The 26,616-nt window shown below is 42.6% G+C and overlaps 1 protein-coding gene across 3 annotated transcripts; it reads left to right on the plus strand.

Moving 5' to 3' along the window:
- The first annotated feature begins 31 nt into the window (after positions 1-31).
- On the plus strand, positions 32-26,185 carry QTRT2 (queuine tRNA-ribosyltransferase accessory subunit 2). Of its 3 annotated transcripts, none has more exons than XM_060234648.1 (9): positions 32-104; positions 2,086-2,299; positions 3,623-3,678; positions 4,963-5,039; positions 11,926-12,135; positions 14,300-14,499; positions 18,075-18,226; positions 22,548-22,665; positions 23,660-26,185. In XM_060234648.1, the coding sequence occupies exons 2-9, from the start codon at positions 2,094-2,096 to the stop codon at positions 23,913-23,915; spliced, it is 1,275 nt and encodes a 424-aa protein (XP_060090631.1). In that variant the 5' UTR covers positions 32-104; positions 2,086-2,093; the 3' UTR covers positions 23,916-26,185. The 3 variants fall into 3 exon arrangements, with proteins under 3 accessions (XP_060090631.1, XP_060090632.1, XP_060090633.1); XM_060234649.1 differs by lacking the exon at positions 32-104 and adding an exon at positions 767-832; XM_060234650.1 differs by lacking the exon at positions 32-104 and having other exon boundaries at positions 2,072-2,193.
- Positions 26,186-26,616: the final 431 nt, after the last annotated feature.

The following is a 26,616-nucleotide window of genomic DNA, read 5'->3' on the forward strand; positions in this document are numbered from 1 at the left end:
GCCGCTTCGTGATGACGCTAAGCTCTCTGATTGGTAAAGGGGACACGAGAAGGAAACGAGTTATCGCGCCGGAAGGGGTTCGGTTCTCGTGTGGGTGATTTGAGGTACAGTTGAGTGTCAGCACGTGTGAAGCAGTTGCGGTTCTTTGGTCCTCCAAACCCGATCCCTCTTGTTGGGATCACATTGTAGAGCAAGACGGACTGTGCATAGGCGCTTGGCTCCTGCTCTGTTTCTCACGCAGAATAAGACTCTGGTTGTTGTAGCTTGTAGTTCAGGGGCGGGACTAATCATATAAATCCACAATTTAAAATCCGAGTTCTGTTTTTGAGGCTCACAATAGTTAGACATCCAGGTGGGCAGCAGCCGCACAGGTCTGAAGCAATAGAACAAAGTTTTACCTAAGTCAATCCAGCGATAGCCCGTTGTGTTTTTTTCTTGTTTACTGTACGCAGAGAGCTTTGGAGGCTAAGAAACGCAGCCGCGTGTTACTAGCCCAGAATTCTGCCTCAGAGGCGGTGATTTTCCGGTTTTTTTCCGTTTCTAAATTCACACGTGAAGCGGAGGTGGGTGCGGGGGGTGGGGAGTGGAATGAAAGGAACCAGTTCAGTGCATAGAACAGAGGATTTTAGGATTTTTCAAGCCCGGGAGTGTATGAGTTGTATGCATATATCATTTATTTAAGCAGTTACAGTAATGTATACGTTGGTGCCTACAGTACAATGCTATACATGTTTCCTGTACAGAGGTAGCATGCTGTAGTAGTGCATAGAAAGTTAGACTAGAATCTGCGAGATCCAGGGGCAAATCTCTGCTTTTTCAGAAAGCCCATTGGGTGAGTTTGAGCTAGTTACTATATCAGCCTAACCCCCCCTTAGAGGGTTGTTGTGAGGATGAAATGAAGAGGGCAGATGCAATGGAGGATGCTTATGCTCTGTAGTGTATCTAAGAGTTCTAAAAGGAATGTGTGCTAAGGTTAGCATAAGTTCATAGTGATTAATGGTTATTTATCTACAACGGCTGGTAAGGGGTATTAATTTGTGGAGTAACAAGACCACAATGTTTACTTATAGTGGGCATATCTGCCTGTGGGCGCTGTCCATTTTGGGGCTATTAACAATATGTAGTTGTCTTTTATTTTGTGTCAGACCTATAAAAACGGGAGTGTTTCACATTGATCATAAGTTTAAAGTAGCAAGAAACAATCTCTTCCCTCATACATTGCAGAGTTATCTACAAAACGCTGTCATGGACTATGTGAAAGCCACTGCTGTCTCTTGGCATGGAAACAAAAAATACAGAATGGTGCCATCCAGTTCAAGTATTCTGGAATTAGTTTTCTTTATTCTCACATCTCCTGGGTCTGTTTAGTGGGTTTTAATTCAGCTCCAGTTTATGGTTTACACAGAAATGCAAATTTACTGGGTTTTGTGGTACCTGCTTATAGCATAACACCCAAGGATTCACAATTATTAATGATGACATATCTATGGGCCCCAGAGATGATTGCAGGTATAAAGAGACTGTTTCACTTCAAGTGAGACCATGTGTGTTTCCAGTTTGAATATTGATGAAAGGTTTTAGGATACAAGATATGCTTCTGCAATTCTTTGTAATGTAATAATTTTCTCTCTGTAATTTTTAAAGTAATGCGTAATTTTTAAGTTGGTACTTTACATCCCCTTTAGTATCACTCTGCGAAAATAATATATTGGAAGTAAAAATGCCTCCCCCCCCCTTTCAACCAATATCTTCCTCTCTTAGTACAGCTTCACTGTATGATGACATAAACCTTTGTAAATGCTTCAATCCAGCATACAACCTATCAGGGAATTCCATGCTTTTTCACAGCTCCTCCTTATTTCTGTACTTTTGTTGAGGATGATTTCCAGATGGATCATACCTTGACCTTTTTGCTACAACAGACTAAGATGGCTGCTGTTTTGGGAAATGTGTCCACAGAAGTTGGATTAGACAGGATGAAAAAATTCTATAATATGCTTCTGTGTCATAAGTCGGGGTGAGATACTGCATTTACTGCAAAATAAAGTTGGCCCTGTGAATTATTCATTGATGGTGGTCTTTCAGGTGCATTTATGAAGATGAAGTTGAGTCTGTCCAAAGTGGTTAGTGGCTGCCGTCTTGGCATGCTGACAAACGTTGGCAAGAAAGGGATTCAGCACATGGACATTCCAGGTTGTCTGCTTTATACCAAAATGGGATCAGCGCCACACCTCACCCATGACACTCTGGAGACTGTCAAAGATGTTCCTGTTGTTGCACAACTTCCATTTCCAACTCTGTGAGTGAAGCTTCCTTCTGACAAAGCAAGGATTCATTATCTTCTGCTTGAAGAAGTAAACAAAAGAGCTGCTTTAAAAACTATCTTGCGTCATTTTAAAAAGTATTTTGCTTATAGTACTAATTTATTTTTTTAAAGAGTGCAAAAAGGAACCTTCAAAACAAAATAAATCTAGATGAAAACTTAATAATATGTTATTTCTTCCATCCCATTATCCTCCTTTTAAAACTTGGCTTAAACTAAATTATCAGCCTCTAAGAGACTTTCTTTTCATACACATAAGCTAAAAATATCAAATGATGATGAGAATAGGCTCTCTATCCTTGTTTTGGATCCCAGAACCATGGATGCAGTATCCCTGTTGAAATAAATGTGTCTTGTACTAGCTTGTATCCAACTATCCATGGACTTAGCAGAGCAGGATCTTCCTGCAGCCCACTAATAACCTCCCTGAAATGTTGTTCTTGATTGTCAGCAAACCCTGAGGGAACAGTGCAGAGACCAAAGTGGCAGTTTGCAGGGGGGAGGGGGAAGCTAGCAGAAATTGCTGCCCCCTCCTGTGAAGAGTTATTTTACTTTATTTATGGAGTTTATGTGCTGCTGCTTCAGACCTGCTCACTCTTTATACGAATAAAGGTATTGGCTGACTTGCTCACTCAAGACTAATGTAATAAAAACAATAAAGCAAATCACACAATAAAACAAGCCAAGTTAGAATAAATAAAAAACAGTTCAATAAAAATATGTCAATAAACAAGTCAAGCCAATTTAAAAAGCCAAGGCATAAAAGCACATTAAACAAACAAAGGTACACCATTAAATCTTTGGAACTGTGTAGTGGGATACATGCTACTGATACCGGATTAGGCTCTGGTGGTAATCATAGAAGAGGACTCCATAACTATATAGTGATGAGAATCATTCTCTGTACCTCTGTAGTTCATGCATTATAATATATGGATTGAGTTCATTTTCAGTTGGGTGTTTTATTAGGACATAGAGAAGACAGGACCCACACAATATAACCTGTTCAAAGCAAAATTGCTATCTTAATTACACTCATTTCACTGTTAAAAATCAGTGCAGATTTGTGTCACAGGATCTATTTTCTCGTGTAGTTTTAATATTTAACCTTAGTTTTATCTGAAACCCTAAAGACATGGCTTTATGTTCCCTCATAAAATTGCATGGCAGTAACTTTAAGCAGATTGTATTTTATCCAGAACACAACTTCTATTGGGAATGTGAGTAGAATGTTCTTGGTATGCTTTCATTCAAAGATGAATTAATTGTAACTATCTGTATATCTATGTTTGGATGCAGGGTAGAGCTTCAGGAGGTCATGGAGGAATATAAAGAAGGAATTGGAAAGTTTGTAGGTAAGGTTGTGTGTGTCGAAGTAGTATGCTGGAAAGCTAGAAGTTGCACTCTGGTAGTGTCTAATATGTGTTTAGAAAATGCTTTGGAAAATGTGGAATTTATTATATTAGGATATACTGACTCAGTAGCCCACTGGTAAATAGACTGCATTATAATACTGTTCTTCTAATCAGTTTTGCTTAGCATCAAAGGGTAATGTTGACCACAGAGGATAATTTTGACAACCCACCTCCAGTCCAGGTAGTGCACAGTGTCCACTTTAAATTCTGTTGCATAGAGACTCCCAGCTCTTTTACATTTCAATAAAGAGGCCAGTAGGTGCTGGACGAGATAGTGTAGCACATTATTAGGAACCCAGTTTTCAGTGTTTCATGGCAGTTCGTGTGCATGCTTGAATAGTTCAGTACGGTATATGATGGCCATTGCATATTGTTAAGCTGATAGGATGCGGGAACTGCTGTGCAATGAATTTAAGTTACCTTTAAATTATAAATACTCAGCAATTGTATGCAGTGTGTATGCTCTTCTGCACTCTAACTTGAGTTCATCCATCTTTAATTTGGTGGAAAACAAAGCTAGTGTTTTGTGAGGAGTGCTGAGTAAGCTGGATGCTAAAATCTCACTGAATTGCAGTCATATTCCCACTGCCCAGAAGATTTTCTTTTAAAAAAAGTTTTGGCAAACTGTACTCATAGCTATGAAAGAGAGAATTTAGAAGCAGCAGATATATTTAGACTGGGTTGCCATTTGGGATCCTTGTCTTGACTTTCAGGTGCAGCACCTCATAGCATTCATCACCCAGTTTTTGACGTTTCATGGCATGTGTGTCTTTTCATTCATTTTTTCTTACAGCTCATTCTTCAATGTTGGTGTTTGTTATCCTTCAAAGCTTTGGTCTTTGGAGTAGTTTAATCACCAAAGCTAGACTGCCAAGTGTCAGGGGCCCTGAGAGTGTTTATGCCAGAGATGAGCAAGACAGCTGTCATTTGGTCTCTGCTGTGTAAGCAGCAGCAACATTAATCAAACCAAAGGTTACATCTCTCATATGAGGTTATTAAATGCAGCCTTTTTGCTGTCATTTCCCAACCTCTCCTGGAAGGGGGGAGGATGCAGCTGCTCACTGGAATGTTACAATAACCAGTGAACCAATTAACTATTGACTTTCTATCCAGAAAGAATATATTGTGTATGCTTAATTGTTGCTATAATTTGTCTCAGAGAATTAGCATGGCTGCCTTCAAAGCCTGCATGTTAAAAGGCAATATTTTCCATTGTGTGCTCAGGTATGCCTGACTCAGTAGTGTACTGTTCCCTCCATGACCCTGCTGTTATCTCTCCTTCCGGCTACAACAACAACAAGGTATTTATTTATATTCATAGTCCATCTTTCTCAATAGGACTCTAGGCAAATTTAGAACAAAAAAATATTCAGTCAGTCGTCAAGTGGATTACAAAATATGGTAATGGCAAAGATTCTGAGTAAACATAACCCAGTGGGACTGGGATTGAAGAACTGGAGGGGGTGGAATAGAAGTCACATCCTGAGCTGATCCATTATACCACAGCTCTGTTCTGTAAATATGCCCTTCTGAACAATTCTGTGGTGCACATTTTACACTTTCAGAAGACTTTGCTGTGATAACCAAAGTTGTCACAGTGGAATACAGCAGAAGAGGTAGTCTTGCAGGTACATTGATCCAGTGCATTAACAGCTTTGTAGATGGCAGTTAGAACTTTGAGTTCTGCCAGGTAACTAATCAGTAACCAGTCAAGTGTTCACAGAATAGAAGTGATATATAGATTCCACTTAGCACCTAGTAGTAGCTGGGCCATGATGTTCTGTTCCAGCTGGAGTTTCTGAACATGAGCAGACCCATGTAGAATGCATTACAGTAGTCTAGCCTTGAGGTAACCCTAACATGTCTACGTGGCCAAGTCGGACAAATCAATGCAAGGGGCTAACTTGAAGCTAAATGGAGTTGGTTGGTTGTCTTTTTTGCAACTACAGCAGCTTGTTTCTCCAGTACAGTTAGCATGACCATTTTCTGACACTTTTGGTTTTTAAAGATAGGCAAGCATACTGAGCTTCTTGGGGTTCAGCTGTACTCTTTTCCTCTAGGACTTTAAGGAAACAGTGGCAACAGAAGTGGGGAGTGACGTGGCACCTCAAGAAGTGTTTCAAGGCTAATTTTTTTTTAAACCATTTTTTTAGGCTAAGAAAGTTAGCATTCTGTGCTTTACAGTGACTGTACAGAATAGGGCCTTAAAAATCATTTTATGGGAGATGGTATGGCAGCTGGAAGTGTATTGTAGTTAGGGAATTGTGACAGAAAGCAATGGAGGATGGGGACATCTTTGGGGGCCCATAGAATTGGACCCCCTGGTCCAATCTTTTTGAAAGTGAGGGGGGGGCATTGAGGAGTATGTATAAGTATATAATATCTACCGGGTCACCATTGTCTACATTCTTGTACACTTTCTCAAAGAACTCCAGAAGGCTGATGAGACAGGACTTCTCTCTGCAGAAGCTATGCTGATTTTCCTAAGCAGGCTTTTTCCCTCCATGTGCCTAATAATTCTATCTTTAATTACAGTTTCTACTTTTAAAATCTGCGTAACATTCGCCATTCTCCAATCTTCTGGTACAGTGGCTGAATTTAGTGATAGGTTACATATATTTATTTATTTATTTATTTATTCTATAATTTATATCCCGCCCTTCCCACAAAGTGGCTCAGGGCGGCTCACAACAACGACAAAACAATAAACAAGGTACAAAGTTAATACATTTAAAAGTCAAAACATTTAAAAAACCTAAAAACCTTAAAATCTTAACATTAAAACTATCCAGTATATTTCACTAAAATCTGATAAGCTACATTTATCTAGTCGGCATAAGCTAACCGGAAGAGGGTTGTCTTACAGGCCCTGCGGAACTGAGTAAGATCCCGCAGGGCCCTCACCTCTTCCGGCAGCTGGTTCCACCATGTGGGGGCCATTGTAGAAAAGGCCCTGTCTCTGGTTGTCTTGAGACGGACTTCCTTAGGCCCGGGAATGGTGAGAAGGTTTTGAGTCCCAGACCTCAGTACTCTCTGGGGAACGTGTGGGGAGAGACGGTCCTTCAGGTAGGCAGGTCCCAGGCCATATAGGGCTTTAAAGGTAATGACCAGCACCTTGTACCGGACTCGGTATGTTATTGGAAGCCAATGCAGAGCCCGAAGGCCCGGCCAGATGTGCCCCCACCTTGGGAGGCCCAATAACAGCCGGGCCGCGGCATTCTGCACCAGCTGCAATTTCCGGGTCCGGCACAGGGGCAGCCCCATGTAGAGGGCATTGCAGTAATCCAATCTCGAGGTGACCGTAGCATGGATCACTGTTGCTAGGTCGTCGCGGTCCAGGGGGGGCCAACTGCCTTGCCTGTCTAAGATGAAAGAACGCGGACTTGGCAGTGGTTGCTATCTGAGCCTCCATCTTTAGGGACGGCTCCAACAGCACCCCCAGGCTCTTGACCCTGTCCGCCGCCGTCAGCGGCGCACCGTCAAAAGTCGGCAGGGGGATTTCCCCCCCCCCGGTCCACGACGGCCCAAACAGAGGACCTCTGTCTTCGCAGGATTCAGTCTCAGTCCACTCAGTCTGAGCCACTCAGCCACGGCCTGCAATGCCCGATCTAGATTTTCTGGGGCGGAGACAGGTCGGTCGTCCATAAGTAGATAGAGCTGGGTGTCATCAGCATACTGGTGACACCCCAGCCCATACCTTCGGGCAATCTGGGCAAGAGGTCGCATATAGATGTTAAATAACATCAGGGAGAGAACCGCTCCCTGGGGCACTCCACAATTAAGTGTGTGCCTCCGGGATAGCTCCCCCCCAATCGCGACCCTTTGTCCCCGACCTTCAAGGAAAGAGGAAAGCCACTGCAAGGCCAGCCCCTGAATCCCCGCGTCGGCGAGGCGGCAAGTCAGTAACCGATGGTCGACCGTATCGAACGCCGCCGATAGGTCCAACAACATCAGCACTGCCGAGCCACCCCGATCCAGATGCCGTTGAAGGTCATCCACTAGGGCAACCAACACTGTCTCCGTCCCATGACCTGGGCGGAAGCCGGACTGGAGTGGGTCAAGGATGAAAGCGTCCTCCAGGAAAGTCTGTAGCTGCCTCGCCACTGCCCTCTCGATAAGTTTGCCTAGAAAAGGCAAATTTGAGACCGGCCTATAATGTGCCAATTGGGCCGGGTCTAAAGATGGTTTTTTTAGGAGGGGACGGACCACAGCCTCTTTAAGCGGCGCTGGAAAAAGCCCTTCCGTCAGGGAACTGTTTATGATGTCCCGTACAGGATATCTGAGATCCCCTTGGCAAGATTTAATAAGCCAGGAAGGGCATGGGTCCAATTTACAAGTTGTTGGGCGGGCAGCTAAGAGAATCCTGTCAACTTCCTCCAGGCTGAGGGGGCTGAAACCGTCCAGAATATAGTCCGAAGACATGCTCGGGGCCTCGGTTGCGTTAACTGTCTCTAAATTGACGGGGAGGTCGAGGCGGAGTGATGCGATCTTGTCCGCAAAATAATTCGCAAAAGCCTCACAGCCTATCTCCAATTCAAAAGAATTTAGTCTGCCCTGGGGCAGCGTGGTGAGATCCCGAATTATATCAAACAATTGTGCCGGGCGCGAAGTTGCGGACGCAATCTTAGCCGCAAAGTATGTTTTCTTTGCGGATTTGATTGCCATCTCATAGGTCTTCAAACTCTCTATAAGATGTTCGGGTCACTTCGTCTCGAGTACGCCGCCATTGCCTCTCTAGTCGTCTGAGATCCCGCTTCAGTTGCCGCAGTTCCTGGTTAAACCAGGGAGACGGCTTAAGGCGGGGGCGCAGAGGACGCCTAGGTGCGATCTCCTCGATGGCCCTGGAGAGTCCATCGTTCCAGGACTCTACCAGATCATCCAGGGAGTCGCCAGTGGGCCAGGTATCCCGCAGAGCCGTCAGGAACCGTTCCGGGTCCATCAGGCTCCACGGGCGAGCCAAAATACGCTCCCCGCCTAAACGGGTTTGGGGTGACATATCCATACGAGCCTTGAGGGCAAAGTGATCCGACCATGGCACTGCTTCCATTGCAATATCGTTCACTTGTATTCCCGCCGCAAAGACCAGGTCTAACATGTGTCCCGCCTGATGAGTGGGTGTTGTAACAACCTGGGAGAGTCCTAGTGTCGCCATGGATGACACTAGGTCCATCGCCTGGCTGGAGGCCGCGTCGTCGGCATGGACATTGAAGTCACCCAAGACCAATGTGTGAGTAGACCAACTATCTCACACCTAAGTTCCCTGAGAACTGTTGGGTGTATGCCATCAGGACCTGAAGACATATTGGTTTTTAATTTCCTCAGCAGGTCTAGAACTTCATCTCTGGTAACCTCAATTTGCCTCAGTTCTTCAGATTTTCTTCCTGAAAATAGTGACTGTGGCTTAGGTACATGCCCCATACTTGCCACAGACAACACAGAAGAAGAAAAAATTAATTGAGCTTCTCTGCCACCTCCCCTTAGCAATGCCTTTATTCCTTTGTCATCCAGTTGCCCCACTGCTTCTCTGGCTGTTTTTCTGCTCTGGATATATTTTTTAAAAATTAGTTGTCTTGATTATCTATTTTAGTCAATTTTTATTCCACCCTTTCCCAGAAACTCTGGGTTTTACTTTATACTTGCCTAAACTCTGTGGCCAATTCCATACTAGACACTTAATCCTGGTTCAGCCCTATCCCCAAACTGATTTTCTACACTTGAATTATGGAACCATAGAAACCGACTCTGTGAGTATGATTCTACTGTAGAAAATCAGTTTGGGGACAGGGCTGAACCAGGATTAAAGGTCTAGTGTGGAATTGGCCTGTTTTTTATTTTTGAAGGCAAGCACGTATGAATACCTTTTTTCGTCTCTTGAAACTGTAGATGTGGAAAAATTAATATGAGTGATAGTTGCTTGAGTGATTGCCCCAGGAGAATAAAAGGCTGTGGATTCCTTTAGCAGACATAATGAAGCCTGTGTTAATTGTCTGTCTGTCTTAATTTTAAAACTGAGAATCAGCAAAAGCAATGAAGTCTTCCTCCATACAACTGTGCCTGCTTACACTCACTGCATTTAATTTTCTGCAGATGGGCTTGACTTGTATGCATGCTGTCATGTCAATTTTAATTGCTCAAGCTTTCAGGCCTGCGTGTGACCCTAGCGAAGGACAGTGCTTGAATAACGTGTAGTTATGTCACACAAAAAAAGAGAATATTACCTTGTGGTGTACGGTGCTTCACTTTCCTAATAACAGAAAAGGGGAGGGGAGGGGAGAGGATGACGAAGGATAGCATTCGCATTGGAGGGAAGAAATCTGCAATCTCTGTGTTCTCCATTGGGCTTTGTTTAATCCTTAATTTTCCACTAGCTTTTAGTGGCTTCCCTTACATTCCTCAGGGTCCAAAAGAAAAGCTGAAAGTGATGTTGTGATGATAGTTTGTGCTTGTATTAGGAAAGAAAGTGGCCACACAGAATCATCTAAGGGCTATTGCTGGTATAAATACACAAACTGATTTAATTTGTGCATGCACATAAACATGCATTAATGATAGTAAGCATGCAGTGTGTGTGTGTGTGTGTGTATATATATATTTATATAATAATGGAACAAGTGTCTTTGTGTACACACATGTTCTCTTACGGAACAAATGTGTCTCTCTCTGTATACTTTCCTATAATGAGGAAAAGTTAAAACATAATGGATTGGATCTGACCACCTTTTCAGCTGGCACAGGAAATAGGTAGAAGTCAAAATCATCCAATTCCCTTGGTCACTCTGGCCCTCATCCCACATGACTTTTTATACATCCAAGTCCCACAAATCCTGGCACAGTCTTGGGGATGGGGTCAGGAGGCACCCTTGATCCTGCTTCTACCCGTAGAAAAGTTGGAAGGATTTAGTCCTCTGTCCCCAAGGAAATACTCGTTTATTGCAGCACAAAATAAGTGTTTGCACTAACAAGTTTGCTGGATAAAATATAAAATTTTAGTTTATACCTTTTCTACAGTCTTTTGGATGATACAGTAAACTTCTCTGAGTGCTGTTGAATTGTCTGTTTTTTAAATGTTTTTATTGTATTTTATTGTTTTATCATATGTTGTACTCTGCCCTGAGCCCTACGGGGAATCAGCGGAATAGAAATATACTAAAATAAATATAAATAAATAAATAAATAAATTTCCCAGGAAAGAGCAACGTTGGTCCATTCTGTGTCAGTTCTTACATCATTTTTGTGAGATATGGTAGTTTTATTTAAATTATGGTAACTTGGAAGCAGATCCTGGATACTGATTGCAAGTCTTTGGAATCACTTTGTGATGATCTGCTGACTACATGAGCTATCTTCATTGAAAAAATTACTGTATTTGAGGCTATGTGATCTGATATGAAAGACCTGTCTGTAGTGTATTAGCAGTGATGGCTGTTTCACACATGCAGTGATTGAAAAATACTTGTGTAAACTGGCCACAGGTCTTCGGAACAGACTTTCACTTTGGAGAGAGAGTTGAGGGTAAAGTTAAACGTTGGGAAGAACTTGGGGCTGCTGCTGAAAACAGCACCTCAGTATTAAGCTCCTAAAATCCTTTTGTCACATTTAGTATAGATATTCATTGTGTTATGAAGGTCCCCACGGGACTATCTTTCAGTGATTTCTCAGTATTCCTCATCACCTGATCATTCATCAAGAATTGTAAGCCCTTCAAGGTAAACATTAAAAAAATTATTGCTTTCTTGGCTGTTGACTTCCCCCTCCTCTTTACCCAATTTAAGAAACACCAATTTCTTGTTATTTTGAGAATAACACATTTTTTGCCAATTCCCCCTATTTTGCAGTTTGGTTCAAATCAACTGATATTTTCCCTGATAGCAACATGAGAGTTTTGTTTGAAGTTAGGAGATAATATTTCTGGTGAGACAGATCCTGCCAAGATGTCTTCCATTGCTAAGAAAGATTTTCATAATACAGAAGGCATTCTTTGATCATTGCATCTTGCTGATTCTGTCTTTGTTTCAAACAGGAATCAGATCTGTGATTACACAGAAAAAAAGCAAAGTTGTTCAGAGCCAGCAGCTACACTTATAGATTATAATATAAACATAGAAGGGACACCGTCTGTGATCTCAATCACTGTAGTCATTGCAGGATTACTACTAAAACTCATTATGCTTCCTTTGTCTCTAACAGACAATTTCCATATGGGGGCTGGGAGGGAGAATGGAAATGACGCCAGCAAAGTTCATGACCATTCAACGGGCTCTCCAGCCAGACTGGTTCCAGTGTCTCTCAGATGGAGATACAATTGCCGGAGAAGTCTCCAAGAAGAGGGCCAAGAAGTCTGTGGATCGATCACTGTCCTTTTTGGATGAATGCTTACGACTGCAAGTGGAGTTTCCGGTGAGAGCTAAATCTGTGTGGGCCATTATTGCAGCTGTTGCTTTGTGCTGAGCCAGACAAGTTACTCAGAGCACAGATGATCTAATGCTTGGAGCACACAGCAGAGTGGCAGGGCAATTTGGAGCTCTTGCACATTCTTCACTCTTTACTTGCATTGAGCAGGACTGAAAGTAAGCTTGGCCTGCTTTGTTTTATGTATTTTATTACATTCCACAGCACGAATCCTTTTTGAGTCCTAAGGCCTTACATTTCTGTGCACTGCAACCTTGGGCCTTTTCCCTAAGAAACACTAATTGGCGAGACAGTTACTCACCTGGAGACTGGTTTCTTTGTCAGAAATGGTGTGCAGCCTCAGAAACACTTACATCCTTCTCAAAGCAGCTTACATAAAAAAGTAATAACAATAAAAAACCCAAGAGCACAACAAATCTAAGTCAAATACAAATTCACGTCAGCCATATGTTCTTTCTGATAGCAGGAAGTGGGGAGAGAGAGAGATTGATAATATCTGAATAGTGAAAGGAGTGTGAGATTTTCATTATACTTTGGGGAGGAAGCTGGTATGCACAGCAGCCTCTTAAAAAAGATGTTCACTGTACCATTCAAACATTATTAATAATGTGCTTATAACTGTGTAATAGAAAAGGCAGCACATGATTAGATGCTTAGTTACTCTAAAAAGAGTATGCACTGTAAGAAGCAACCTAGAACTCTTAAAGATATATTGTTTGCCAGGAGCAGAGGAATCAATCAATTGGAAACAATAGTAGCCATCTGCTAAAAAGCAGGCATGTTTTGAATGTAAGAAGAGATATTTTGGATTAGATCATAAATTCATCTACTCCATAGTGATTGGCCAGATGTTTCCAAGAAGCCTTTGGATACAGAAAGAAAACAGTAGGTATTCTTGCAGTTGCTGCCCCTTAACTGATGTTCATTGCTTCTGAATATGGAGGTTTCCTTTAGCCATCGTGGTAACATTGTCTGATGTTTTATTTTTAAACAACCTTTTAGTGATTTGCTGTCCAGGTGGTTTACAGAGAATATTCAGAATGTGATTAGAAATTAAGTCCTTTTGTTGCACTTCAGAAGGGGGCTTTTTCCTCTCTTCCTCTCTCATGGCCTTTTATGTTGTTTTAGAGAGAGGAGGCAGGTAAGAGTTGGCCCGTCAGCCTTATGGAGGAGTCAGTCTCTATCTCTCTCTCTTTCATATTTTTAGGCAAGGGGGAAAAGTTCTATCCATTTGCTCCAAATGATGTATGACTTTATAGACTTCTGTCATGTCCTCTCTTAGTCAGCTTGGTTTGGTTCCACCCCCCATAAACTTAAAAAAGCCCCCCAAACCCTTTTGGCCTCCCCTTGTAGGAGAGGTGATCCAAGAATCTGAGTCCTAGTGATAAGGTTAATAAAATACTTGGAGTATGGTCTTGCTGTTACAAGCACACACAAATAAAAGCAGTAAAACAATAAAAGCAATTCCCCATGTATTCCCAAATATTTATGCCCAGAAAGTCCAAACTGATTATGCAGGGCATTCTGCAGTTTGGAGGCCACTGCCAAGTAGGTTTTCCCAACTCAACCCTATTAATGTCGACTTGCATGACAATGGCATGAACAGGTTCATATGAGCAAAAACAGTCCTTGAGGCACCCTGGTTCTAAAGATTATTGAATTACTGGTTCTAAAGGTTATTGAAGGAATACTGCAATTCCTTCATTTTAATTACATATATTTATACAGGTAATTTAGCATTACTCTTTGTGAGATAAGGAAAAAAGGAGGGGCACTGATAAAGAAGTTTCTTCCGTCTCCCAGTTCATTGCTCTAACCCCAGTGTTACACACTGTCCTTTCTCTTTATCAATCTCAAATATCACTGACATAGGAATACTGGCAAAGAAGATTTAAAGTATCTTCCATCCGGTCTCTGTGCCATGATAAAGGTGAGCCCAAGGGTATATATACCCTTTGTGCTTTTAATCTTTATTAGCTTCTAATTTCTAGTTCTAGCTTCTATGATTGTATTTATCTTGTTAATGGACTTGCTTCTGTGTTCTTGCACAACTAATGACTGTCGCACTGTTAGCCACCTTGAATATAATAAGAGAAGGAGGGATATAAAATCAATTAATCTTTCTTAAATATATAACTTTCTCCCAAACTAGGAATTGCAAAGGAGTGTGATGATTGGGGTTATTGAAGGTGGGGATGTGTTGGAGGAGAGGCTACGATCCGCCAGGGAGACTGCCAAGCGCCCTGTGGGTGGCTTCTTGCTGGACAGCTTCCAGGGAAATGCCATGGCCAAGGACACCAAGCTGGAACTCTTGTCCTCTGCTGTGGCAGAACTGCCAGAAGATAAACCAAGGTTAGAATGAAGGGCATATCTGATCATAAGCCCACCTTTCTCAGGTAGCTAATCACTTCAGGCTGTTTTTGGCACAGATGATCTTTTATATATTATTGGACATTGTACTATGTGCTTCTTAAAATTATATCTTCTTCACTTGATAGCTGTAACTCCAGAGAAAGTAATCAGATTTGGGTTTGGATATAAAGTATCTTTGCATCAACAAACCAAATTTCATGAAGCTGGTATAGTTCTGTGTTTTCTTTTAGATGGCTACAAATCATACAGGGTTTTTTTTAAAGTGGCCTTTTCAAGTAAGATACATCAAACAATATATTGAAGGGTAAAGATTCAGATTCTTTTTGTCTCCGTCAGAGAAAAAGGATTTAAATAAAAGATAGGACAGGGTACAGATTGTTCAGACATTCTTTATCATTGCAATAAAAGTGTTCACCAAATGACACTTGACTTCAGCTGTTAGTTTTAAAGGCCGCATCCTAGAATAGATCAAATAATGTTTCCTAATACATCTGTAAAAGAAAATGTTCTGATGACAGTCTACAGTCAGTTGAACAGATAGAAATTAGCTTGCTTCAGAGTTGAAACTATTGAACGGGATGCATTTTGGGGGTGTTTCAGGGCCTGCTGTTGTAAACAAGCAGCATCTGTGTATGTTTATAATAATTTTGTGCCACACTTGCAAAATACACATGTGGAAAAGGACTGCCTAGGGTAAGTAGACCCATACTACTATTTTACTTGGAAATTGCAGTTCTTCTGCTAGCCTCTTCCCTTATGCACTCACATTTTTCAACAGCTGAATACTATTAACTTATTTCTGCAGGCTATAAAAGGTCACCCTTAGGGCTTATCTAGACAATTAAACATGTACTGGCCCTTGCAGAGTTTGATTTTTTTTAACCTAGTCTTTCTTCAGAATATGTGTGTTTTTACTGCCATAACTTCCCAGAATGCAGGGGTAGTGCAGGGTGTGGGAAGAAGTTATGGTGTTCTTCATCATCAGCCTCACTGGCCTCTGATAGCACTTGGTGATAGTCAGCCATATTCTGTGCAGCACTCTACTCTGTGGTCTTCCAAGTGGTTGTATCTCCTTTATTACCTGGATCCTGTCTTGGCTTGTGAATGTTGCAGTTCCAGACAGGCAGTAGACAGGACTGCAGGGTGAGAAGGTGGCAAGATGGCTCTTCCCCATGACCAAATCCCATGGCTCTCCATCACAGCACTTGCCTGGCTTGGAGTATCATTTGTCCCCAGCTTAACCCAAATTGCATGAAACTGGTATCAGCAGGGATGTTGGGAGAGGGGCTTTGATCCACTTCAACAGGCCTTCCCATGTTCTGCTTTCCCAGGCAAGCTGCTTGACCTGGGCTGTATCCAGTGAAAAGGAAACTTCTGCCCTCTATGAAAAGCCTGACCAAACTTGTGAAGAGCAGTAGAATGCCTGCTGCTTTTTGCAGGCTTTTAATGGCAGCAACTCAGCCAATTGGGGCTAATGTCTACACAAGCCTGGGCATCTACTTTCAAGACAGATAGGGTTTAGTCCTCCAGGGATGGGCAAGGAGAAGAGCTTCCCACTCTTCTTGTCTGCAGAGCTGCCCAAGTGGCACAGACACTGTACAGTCCTTCCCACATCTACTGGTTGCATCAGCATTTGTCTGCCCCATATGCTGTCCTCTTCTTTGTTGTGTTCCACTTATGTAGTTGGTAGTTTCAACAGTAGTGGTGAAGACAAACATGCCTGTTAAATAGTGGCAGACATCAGAATGTTTTCAATGAGAAGCAACTTTGAATGGTGCTGGGAGATTAGCAGTTAAGCACTTGCAATTGTTTATTGCACGTATAACTGCTTTGTTAACCGGATAACTGTTTCCTATCACAGAAGCATAAAAATAAAAAACTTCTGTTGGAAGTTTTCAAAGGCCTGAGTTTAATTATACAATGGGGCAGGGGGAGTGGAGTCAACACTAAGAAGGCAATTTGTTCGTGCACTGTATATTTTTCCAGCCACGTGTTATGCGTATTGACCTAAATTAGCTTATACAATTGTCAGCACAGCCATTGTTCCTGCGGGAGAGCAAAACTGCTGTTTCTTCACCTCCCAAATCTTTGACAAAGCTGCCAGCTGAATTTGGAGTCTAGTATCACCATCACTAATAATAGCGCAAGAAGATGCGTGAATCCATCTGCATTTTCAAGTCCCCAGGGGATGTTTTAGTGCTGGCTGCTGGGAATGCGCTTTTGAAAAAATATATAGTTTGAGTAAAAGGAGCTAATGTGACCTCAGTGGGATTGTGAAGGAGAACTATGCAAGATGCCAGCAGTACCACTCATCTTTTTGTGGGTTTTGTTGTTTGTTGAGGTGGGGGGCTGGCTCTTTTATCTAGAAGGATCCCAAAAATAAAGCAAACAGATGAATTGCTTATCCCCACCAACACTATTCTGACATCTCATCAGCTTGTATGCATGTTTACTGAAAAGCAAGAATAGTCGGTACGGCAAATAGAATAAAACGAGTTTGCAAGCCTCCATCTCTTTAAGATCCAGTCTTGCATTCAGTACAGTCACTGAATTAAGAGATTCTGTACAAATGGCTTGTACTTTCAGGGGGTTGAGTTCAGATATTCCTGTGCTATCTCAAAACTCACTTCAAATGGGGGGCCATATGTTAGAAACCAAGAAACATTGTAACCAGTGTTCCCTCTAAGCTGAGTTAGTGTGAGCTAGCTCAGTTTTTTAGGCTCCAGCTCGCACATTTTTTTCTTAGCTCAGGAAAAATTGCCCCAGAGCAAAATAATTTATGCAGTAGCCCACATCTCTAATGCCAGTAGAAGTAGCCACAACTTTAATGCCATGAAGTAGAATTTTTGCTCCACAGTTTAGAAGGAGTATTGATTGTAACCCATGTTGTGTACTGAAGATGCTACAGAAATAAAACAGAATAAGCAATTAACTTTGTGCTATGTGTGCTATATAAGACACTCATAGCATAACATCTGTAACTCAGACAAATCATGGTTTGTCATTAGAGCCCCTTCCCCACCTTCCTCCTTCTACCTGCAACCTGGGAGGAGCAAGGCGCATGCAAGCCCAGGGAGCCTGCCCCCAGGCCTGTTCCCTTGCTTATGTGGCTGTTGAACTATAAACCTTTATACAATCTGAGTCCTGCACAGATGAAAGTATATCTCCTTATATGGTTTCCTTTAACCCTTAAGGTATGGCGGAAAGGTGAGGCTCCAGGGCATTTTGCATCCATAATGGTGGATCAACTCCCTGATGATGTCCAGTGATGCCCGTTCTCCGGGTGCTTAGGACAGTATATGATGCTGTCTGTCAGGCTTTTAGAGTGATGCTTTAATGAATACATTACTTTGTATATGTATGGAGGGATATTTGTTTTGTATTCTTGCCATGTGATGTTCAGGATTGGTTGTTATTATGTGTTTATGATTTCATTGTTGAGTTTGTGCTCCTCACAGGTATATGGAGAGAGAGACAGAATTAATCAAGTGCCATAAACCTGATCACTTCGGACCATGACTTCCTCCTCCCCTCCCCCTCTGTATCTTTTGCAGGCTCATCCATGGTATTGGCAGGCCAGATGAAGTGCTGGAATTAATTGAGAGAGGAGTGGATGTTTTTGAGAGTTGTTTCCCTTACCAGGTGACAGAACGGGGTTGTGCCTTGTCCTTCAGCTACAGTTATCATCAAGATCCTGATGGAGGTGGTATTTATCTCAGTAGCCTTGCTTGTGGGGATGTCAGGATAAAAACACTTCTAGAAGGAATGTATTTCATCTTCTTATAGTCCATCCTAAGCAGAGTTACACCTTCTAAGCACACTGAGCATTGTGGACTTAGGAAGGTGAAACTCTGCTTAGGATGATAGTATTAATAACCTTCTCTGTATTTCTGTACTGCTTATGACACAGGAAGTGCTTTTTTCAGGTGAAGCTTGATGCTGTTTTTAAGACCAGGATTGCTTATTAGCAGCATCCATAGAATCCATGTGACCTTTGGGCAACTAGTATTTTATAATCGGAAATTAAGGCAGTTCTTTTCATCTCTACCTCAAACCATTTCTTGAGTGGCATACCCTACCACTGGCTTCACTTTCTTCATGCCTTCCCTAAAAGACTGAAGGCACTAATGCAGGTTGCTCGTAGGTTAGTGTTTTCATATACTGTAAAAATGAAGTTCCTCTATAGATTGACAAGGATATATAAGGTCTGTGCTTTTCCTTTATCCAAGGATTTTTCATCCAGGCTGAGTGACTGCCATTCACATACATGACAAGTGTGAAGATTAAGGCAGAAAAAGCAGCTGATGGCTTTCTTAATGGCTGGGTCTTGGTGTTTTTCATGCTTGGATAAGTCAGACCAGACAAGTAGATCTTTTATCACATTTTTTCAGAAGCCTCACTTCCAACATGACAAGTTATATAGATTTGAAAGGTGCAAAGGGGAACAACTGTGCTCCTTTGTCCTCTTTCATAAGATAGACTTTGTGCTATGTGTGCCACTAAGAGTCCCTCCCTGTGCTTCCCAGTAATTTGTGCTGGGAAGCTAACTTTTTAGGCAAAAAATTCCAGTACAGCTTGTAAATTTCCAGATGATAGAGTGGCTCTTCAAGCATTCTCTTCTCTAGCCACAGTGGTTTTTGTGACAATTTTTGTCCATCTCAAAACTGGACTCTAAGCCTCTCTAACCCCCCCCCCACACACACACACACAAATACCACCACTGCTCTGTCAGCCTAAAACTCCCTGATTCAAATCTCTTCAGTAGGCTGACAGACTGTCAGCTCAAATATGGAGTGTTGATCGGCTGTGGGTCTGTCACAAATTCCATCAAAGAGAAATAAGCCAATTAATTAGATATCTGCACGCTTTACTAAATCAGTTTTAAGATGGAAGAATTTTATTGAAAAAACATCCTCAAAAGACAGCAGAACAAAGATGATGTCGCTATTTGAGAAGGAAGCTCTCATCCAATTAGTTGTCCCCCTTAATACCTCAGGATTATTGTTTAAACCAGGGGTCCACAACCTTTTTTTTAGCCTGAGGGCACCTTTGGAATTCTGACACAGGATTGTGAACATAGTCACAAAATGACTGCTGCAGGAGACAGAGCCAGCCACAGAATGTCAGGGAGTGAGGTTACTTATGCATAACTCTAATAGTAACTCTTCAACATTTCTGTTCAACAGCTTGCTTTTTAAAATAAACATACTGGTTTAAAATATTTAATTGCATATATTTATTTATTAATTTCATTTATATCCCGCCCTCCCCCACCTTAGCAGGCTCAGGGCGGCTAACAACATTCCATAAAAACATACAGTAGTAAATAAAACCTTAGATTTACAATATAAAACATTAAGACATTAAAACATTAAATTAAAACCAGTTCAATAAATACAGTTATACTGCGGTATAGATCTTTAGACCGCATTGGCGGATCCTTGATTACCGATTTTCTTAGCAGTCCGAATGTGCTAATTTAAAAAGGGTGGTCTTGCAGGCCCTGCGGAACTGTTCGAGGTTCCGCAGGGCCCGCACTTCCTCTGGGAGTCGGTTCCATAGGGTAGGGGCCGCGATCGAAAAGGCCCGTGCTCTGGTACTCTGATATTTAATTTCCTTCGGCCCAGGGATAGTCATTAGGTTTTTCCCCGTTGACCTCAGTGCTCTCTGGGGTTCATATGGGGAAAGACGGTCCCTCAGGTAGGCAGGTCCTCGGCCATATAAAGCTTTAAAGGTAATGACCAACACTTTGTACTGGACCCGGTATATAATCGGCAGCCAGTGCAGTTCACGTAGCCCTGGCCGTATATGTTCCCGTTTCGGGAGTCCCAACAACAGCCTGGCCGCCGCGTTCTGCACTAGCTCCGGGTCCGGCACAGAGGTAGCCCCAAGTAGAGGGCATTACAGTAGTCTAGTCTTGAGGTGACAGTTGCGTGGATCACTGTTGCGAGGTCCCGGCGCTCAAGGAAAGGGGCCAACTGCCTTGCCCGCTTCAGATGGAAGAATGCTGACTTGGCAGTGGCTGCTATCTGGGCCTCCATCGATAGTGAAGGCTCCAGTAAAACACCCAGACTCTTTACCTGGTGCGCTGCTTTCAATGGCGCACCATCGAAGGCCGGGAGAGCTATTTCCCTTCCCAGAGCGCCGCGACCCACGCATAGGACCTCTGTCTTCGCTGGGTTCAACTTCAGCCCGCTCAGCCTGAGCCATGTTGCAACAGCCTGTAAGGCCCGGTCGAGGTTCCCTGGAGCGGGGTCGGGCCAGCCATCCATTAGTAGATAGAGCTGGGTGTCATCTGCGTATTGATGGCAACCCAGCCCAAACCGCTGGGCAATCTGGGCAAGGGGGCGCATATAGATGTTAAACAACATCGGGGAGAGAACTGCTCCCTGGGGCACCCCACAATCCAGTGTGCGCCTCCGGGACCGCTCACTCCCAATAGCCACCCTCTGTCCCCGACCTAGGAGAAAGGAGGAAAGCCATTGCAAGGCCAACCCCTCAACCCCAATGTCGGCGGTTGTAAATATGTAAAGCTTCAGTCAGTCAGTGAAGATCCTTGTGCTGTGGTGGCAGCAGGTCCCAAAATTCTGCTCAGCCAGTTGTATCTCTAATGGCTCTAATAGCCCTCCCAAATAAAAGCTCCATCTGGCCCTGCCCACTTTCTAAAAGCCAGAGTGTAGCCAGGATTTTTTAGGTTGGGGGGCTTTTTAAAAATTCAGGAGGCACTCGATTTTTTTTTTAAACCTCCCAACCTAAAAAGGCAGGCCGGCCGGCAGAATCTTCCTCAAGATTCCACAGGGGCATCCCCTAAAGTAGCTCAACATTCCTCTGTAATTGGCCCCATCCTTCCACCTTCCTGCTGGCTAAGGCAGGGAAACCAAGAGGCGGGCATCCAGCAACTGCAGCAGCACCAAGTCTGCCCAAGCACCAGTGGAGAGACGCGACCCCTGCCATGCACTCCCTCTGGGCTTAGGGGGCGGGTACAAGGCTTTTGCTCTAGATATAGGCTCATGGGAGAGGGTGTCCAAACACTGAGCATCGTGGGAAGAGACCTTCCTTGCCGCTGGCAGTTGGATTGCTAAAACTTGTGCTTTTGTCATTACTGCTTTTGAGAACTACATATCGCAGGGTCCCTTCTATAGGTTTTCTCTCTATTCCATCCCTTGTTCTATGGGGGAGGAGGGAAAAAAAAGAGTTTTTGGCAGAATTTCTAAGAAAGTCTCATGTCCTCTGTTTTGGAAGGGGAGTATATACAAAGTACAAAGGCCAGTGTTGGGAGGGAAGGGAGAGAGGTGGTTTAGGAGTGGGCAAAAAGAGTGCATAACTGGTGGGTGCACAAAGAATGACTGGATCTTTGTGTAATGGATTGAATCCCTCCCATGCCTCACTAAAAAGGATGAGCCTTCTGCCAGTGTGACACAGGAAACACCGCCCCTACCCCCCCCACCCCAGGCCAAAATCTCAATATTAGAGGTTTAGAACTCCACTGCTCTCAAGCAGGAGGGAAGAGAGAGGCGAGGCTAGCAGGCAGGGTCTTTCTGCTTCTCGCAGAGGGCTGGCTGCAAGAAGCAAGTAGACCTGCTGCCTCTCACTCCTCCAGCAGGCAGGAGGGAGAGAGAGAGGTCAGGCTGGTAGGGTCTTTCTGCTTCTCTCAGCTGGCTGGCTGCAAGAAGGAGGTAGACCTGCCATTTCTTGCTCTCATGTCCTGCTGAGCAGGAGAGAGAGGGGCGGGGCTAGCAGGCCAGGGGGCTCCTCTATAGTTGGGGGACCTCTACAGGAAGTCAGGGTGGGGCCCCCACAGACCCCCCCCCCCCATAGCTACAGGCCTGCTAAAAACATCTGGTGGGCAACATGAAAGGTATTGATGGGCAGCACATTGGGCACATTTAAATATTTTTCATTGGTAGTTTGAGCTTTTAGCAGAGTGACTTCTGCAAGGCTTTCTTTGAAATGTATGATTGGGTGGTACTGCCCAAGCTTCTGTTCTCATTTCTGTTTATTAATGAAATACTGTTGCTTTGCTGCAGTCCTAAAAGAAGATGAAGAACCAGACATGGAAGAAAGCAAGGATAAAAAAACAAAAAACAAAATCCTCGGTGGAGCTGAAGGGATGACTGCATTTGAAATATGTTTGAAAGAGAAAAGGTTTGAGAGTTTGTTTGTTCTGAAATGTCAGCTTCTGCTATGTACTGCCTCACGTTCTTTTACTAGCTGCTTCGGGCATAGTCTTCAGTCCATTTATTCTGTAGTCATCCCATTTATGTTTATAGGATAGTTGTTTTGAAGAGGAGCCATAGTTGGCATATCCAGTAGAAGTGGCTGGTAGTCATAAAACATTCAAATGGCATTTTATAGGTTCTTTTCCTAATTGATTTTGTTGTTTGAGCAGTCTTTTGCCCTCTGAATTCCTGTTGAACAAATATCCCATCTCTTTGAACAAATGTATTGCTAAAGTGCTTATGATGTTTTCCATAACTGAATGGCCTCACCAACTTTTAATGCAAGGTAATAAATTAGTTCAATGGTATTTTAAAAAATTAAACAGAAGTTATGAGTACATTAGGTTTTAGTTGCTGTTCTGTGGAATCTCACATCCCTTTAAATGTCGATATACAACCTTGGCAGTGCATTCAGAAAGAACGTTCTGGGACATCCAAGTCTCTGACACAGCAAGAACCCTGAGTGCATTGTCACCATGGTGATCCTGTTATGGTATTTTAGAATAGAAAGAAGGATGGGGGTGCATTAAGTCATTTCCCTTTTCAAATTTGCCATCACAGGAAAAACAAAGTATTGTGGGCCCTTAGATTTAAACCAGTTGGTCTCTACGGTGGCACAGAACTTATGTTCATCCAATAGTAGTGACTAAGATGTGAAAAAAATGCAGTTTAATGTTCAGGCACCATCACATTCCAGTTGAGTACTTTCATCAGTTGATGGGCAGGATTTGCAAGAACAATCATCACATCTGACTGACAAACTCCTCCTTAGTTTCAGTAAAATATATCATTTATGCTATGGATGCCTATTTCTTGGCACTCAGAAAGATCCTTTCTATAATTTGTTCTTGGGTTTACTATGTCAAGGACTAGACTTGTTTTTTTGTTTGTTTATGGTTTTATGATGTGATCCTTCTTAGGTACCAGGATGATTTTGGTCCTTTAGTGAGTGGATGCTCATGCTACTGCTGTCAGAATCATAGTCGTGCCTATGTCCACCACCTCCTCATGACCAAGGAGTTGCTGGCCGGTGTCCTGCTCATGATGCATAACTTTCAGCACTACTTTGCCTTCTTCCGTTCCATTCGCGATGCCCTGAAAGAAGACAGGCTGGAGAAATTGAAGGAGATCATCTTCAGGCAAGCAGTTCAAGCCCCCCAAATACACAGAGTATAGGAAGAAGAACCACCCATGGATTAGGAATCTCCACATCTGGCCCATGATCATGTCATTGGCAGCACAGTTGTCCTGGTCCCTAACAGGCTTAGGGGTGATGGAGCCTTTCCCCACAAGCCACTCCACTGAAGAAATGTGAAAGGTAAAGATAAGAGCTGAGGATCTACTTAAAGGCATCCAACATTCAACTGGCCATATTTTTTTTGTAATGAATTTTGTTGGCAATCTTTATAAATCATGAAGACTATTGAAGCTGAATGAAAAGAATATAAAATGCCAGCCTCCATTATGGACTCTTTCATCTTCATTATATGAATATCAGGGCTGTATTTTTTTTAACATCTCTGTGAAGAGATGTAAGGTAAAGTAAGGTAAAGGATTCAGGAAGAAGTTCCTTTTGTAACATACCTTTCTTGGGTATCCTGTTTTTTGAGGGGGACATAATGGCTATTTTGCAAATGGTAGCAAACCTCACAGCACTCCACACTGTTGACAGAACTGTGACAGCATTGTGACTCTCATGTTACTGTAGTGTAGAGCATAAGAAATATGGTTGATGTCAGTCCACAGTTTGGATGAAATAATCCCAGACTGCTTAGGTATTGTAAAGGTTTTTAATGGTCCAGAAAACAGTATTATTCTTGAATGTTTCAGTTTTTCAGTTCACATTTTCTGAATTTTATCTTTAGCATGCTGTTTTTACTGGATTTCTGGGTTTTTGTACAAAAGGGATTTTTAAAAGTTTTTTTTAAAACTACATTTTATGGGAAACATTAATAAGACACATCCATAGTTTTCTATTTCTTCCTAGTCAGTGAACTGCACTGATCCAATAAAGAGGTGGTTTGTATGTGTGTGGTTGCACATACCCACCAAACAGATGGTTTGTCTAACCAGCTTTGGCAAGGCCAGTCATCTCTTTGAGGGGGCTGGTGATGATGAATCCATTTTCGTCCTCCATGCTAAACTGTAGACTGGTGTTTTCTGGTTTTATTTCAGGGCCGATTTGCTGAGAGACGCATACTGTGGATGTGAATGTTGCATCAACCACTACTTGCACTGCTCTGGGATGTTTTTTAATGTCAAGTTTAACATAATGTTTTTCAACTTCATCCAATTTTTTTTACTTTGTGTGGCAATTTTTCCCACACATGGTCTTGATGATGACACCTCTTAGAAATGATATTGCTACCCAGCATCAAATCTGGCGTAATAATGTAGTTTACTGCCACCAATTATGGCTTATAGAAGTCTTTTAATGTGCCTTACAAAATTTTGGTTTATAAAAAAAAATTATATCTGGGGCAGGGCAGAGGGCCACGTGGGGCAGTGAGTGAACTGTCATCATGTAATCTGCTGTTGAATATTCCTTTCCCAGATCTTAAAGGTACATGGTTCACAGATAGCCTTTAATTTTCTCTTGATTTTTTTCTAATTCCTCTAGTATGTATTATTACTTTATGATCCCCCTTCACTCAGAGGTCACTAACCACTGTGAAACAGAGTGAAACAGTTGTTTTACAATTTGTGTATCCATTTTAAGAAGGAAATAATACTGTATTTGATTAAAGTGAGAGATGAGTTCAAGTTCACCAAATAATTTTTTTACAGGACTTCAGCAGGACTGAGGCAACCCTTCTCATGTAAAAAGGTAGTTAGGATTCAGACCTTCCTTGTTGCTTTGCTGTCTAGGAGATTAGCATGATTTTTGTTTTATTTCCCTGCCTGTTTATCTAGGAATTCAGAGTGGTATTTATGGAGCTGCTAAGCCATTGACTTATGCCCACAGGATTAGTGGCCCTAGCTCAATTTTTAGTTAAAAGGACCATGGATTGCAAAGTTGGAAACAGCCTCTGTCTGAAAGTCTGGAGTCAGTGCTATGGTAGTGGAGTGCATGACTCACAGTAAGGCAGTTTAATGTATGTTAACTCCTCCCACTGGGAAATGAGAGATTTTCTCGGGCTCTTCATTTACTGGTGGACCCTCTGCCAGATCCTAGACCTCATTAAGAGTGCAACTGTGCTCATCACAGATGCTCTGCCTGAGAGTGAAGATGTATCTCCCAGTCCCCAGAATGTCCCGTTGTGCTGTTTTCGTAACCTTGTGGCTGTGTTATAGTGAACATGTGCATTGTGCACGGACATGTATGCATCAGTTTGTAAGAAGGAGTCAATGCACATTCACTGGGGACCATCATCTAAATCACACATTGAGCCATATATGCATTGAATGTACCGTGAGAATAAAGAAAAATCAAGTATACACTTAAATGGATTGTACTTATGATCACTGTAACTTGTGAACAGGGTTTGTGTGCATTGGGTGGGGATGCATAAGCCCTGTGGAGATGCCCTTTTCCTCCCCTGAATGCTAACAAGCACAATTAAGTTATTGGGGGGGGGGGAATCAATACACTCTGTAATAGAGCATGAATCTGACTTTTAAAATGGCAATAATGTGTGCTAAACGCTAGTATTTGGGCAAAGTGGCCCAGCTGAGGGAAGAAAAGACATTGCTTTGCAGCCTCATTAATTGCTTCTAATTAATAAAATGAGCTCATTAAATTTAATGGGCTTAGAGCCCCCTTCCTGAGAAGAATGGTTACACTTGTTCTTCTGTAAGTTAGTATATTTCAGATGAGTTAGAGGTATGACTTGAAAATGTTTTGGTTTGGGGCTTTATTGTGTGATGCATTCCTATC

Source organism: Heteronotia binoei, chromosome 3 (assembly GCF_032191835.1).
Source record: "Heteronotia binoei isolate CCM8104 ecotype False Entrance Well chromosome 3, APGP_CSIRO_Hbin_v1, whole genome shotgun sequence".
Lineage (NCBI taxonomy): Eukaryota > Metazoa > Chordata > Lepidosauria > Squamata > Gekkonidae > Heteronotia > Heteronotia binoei.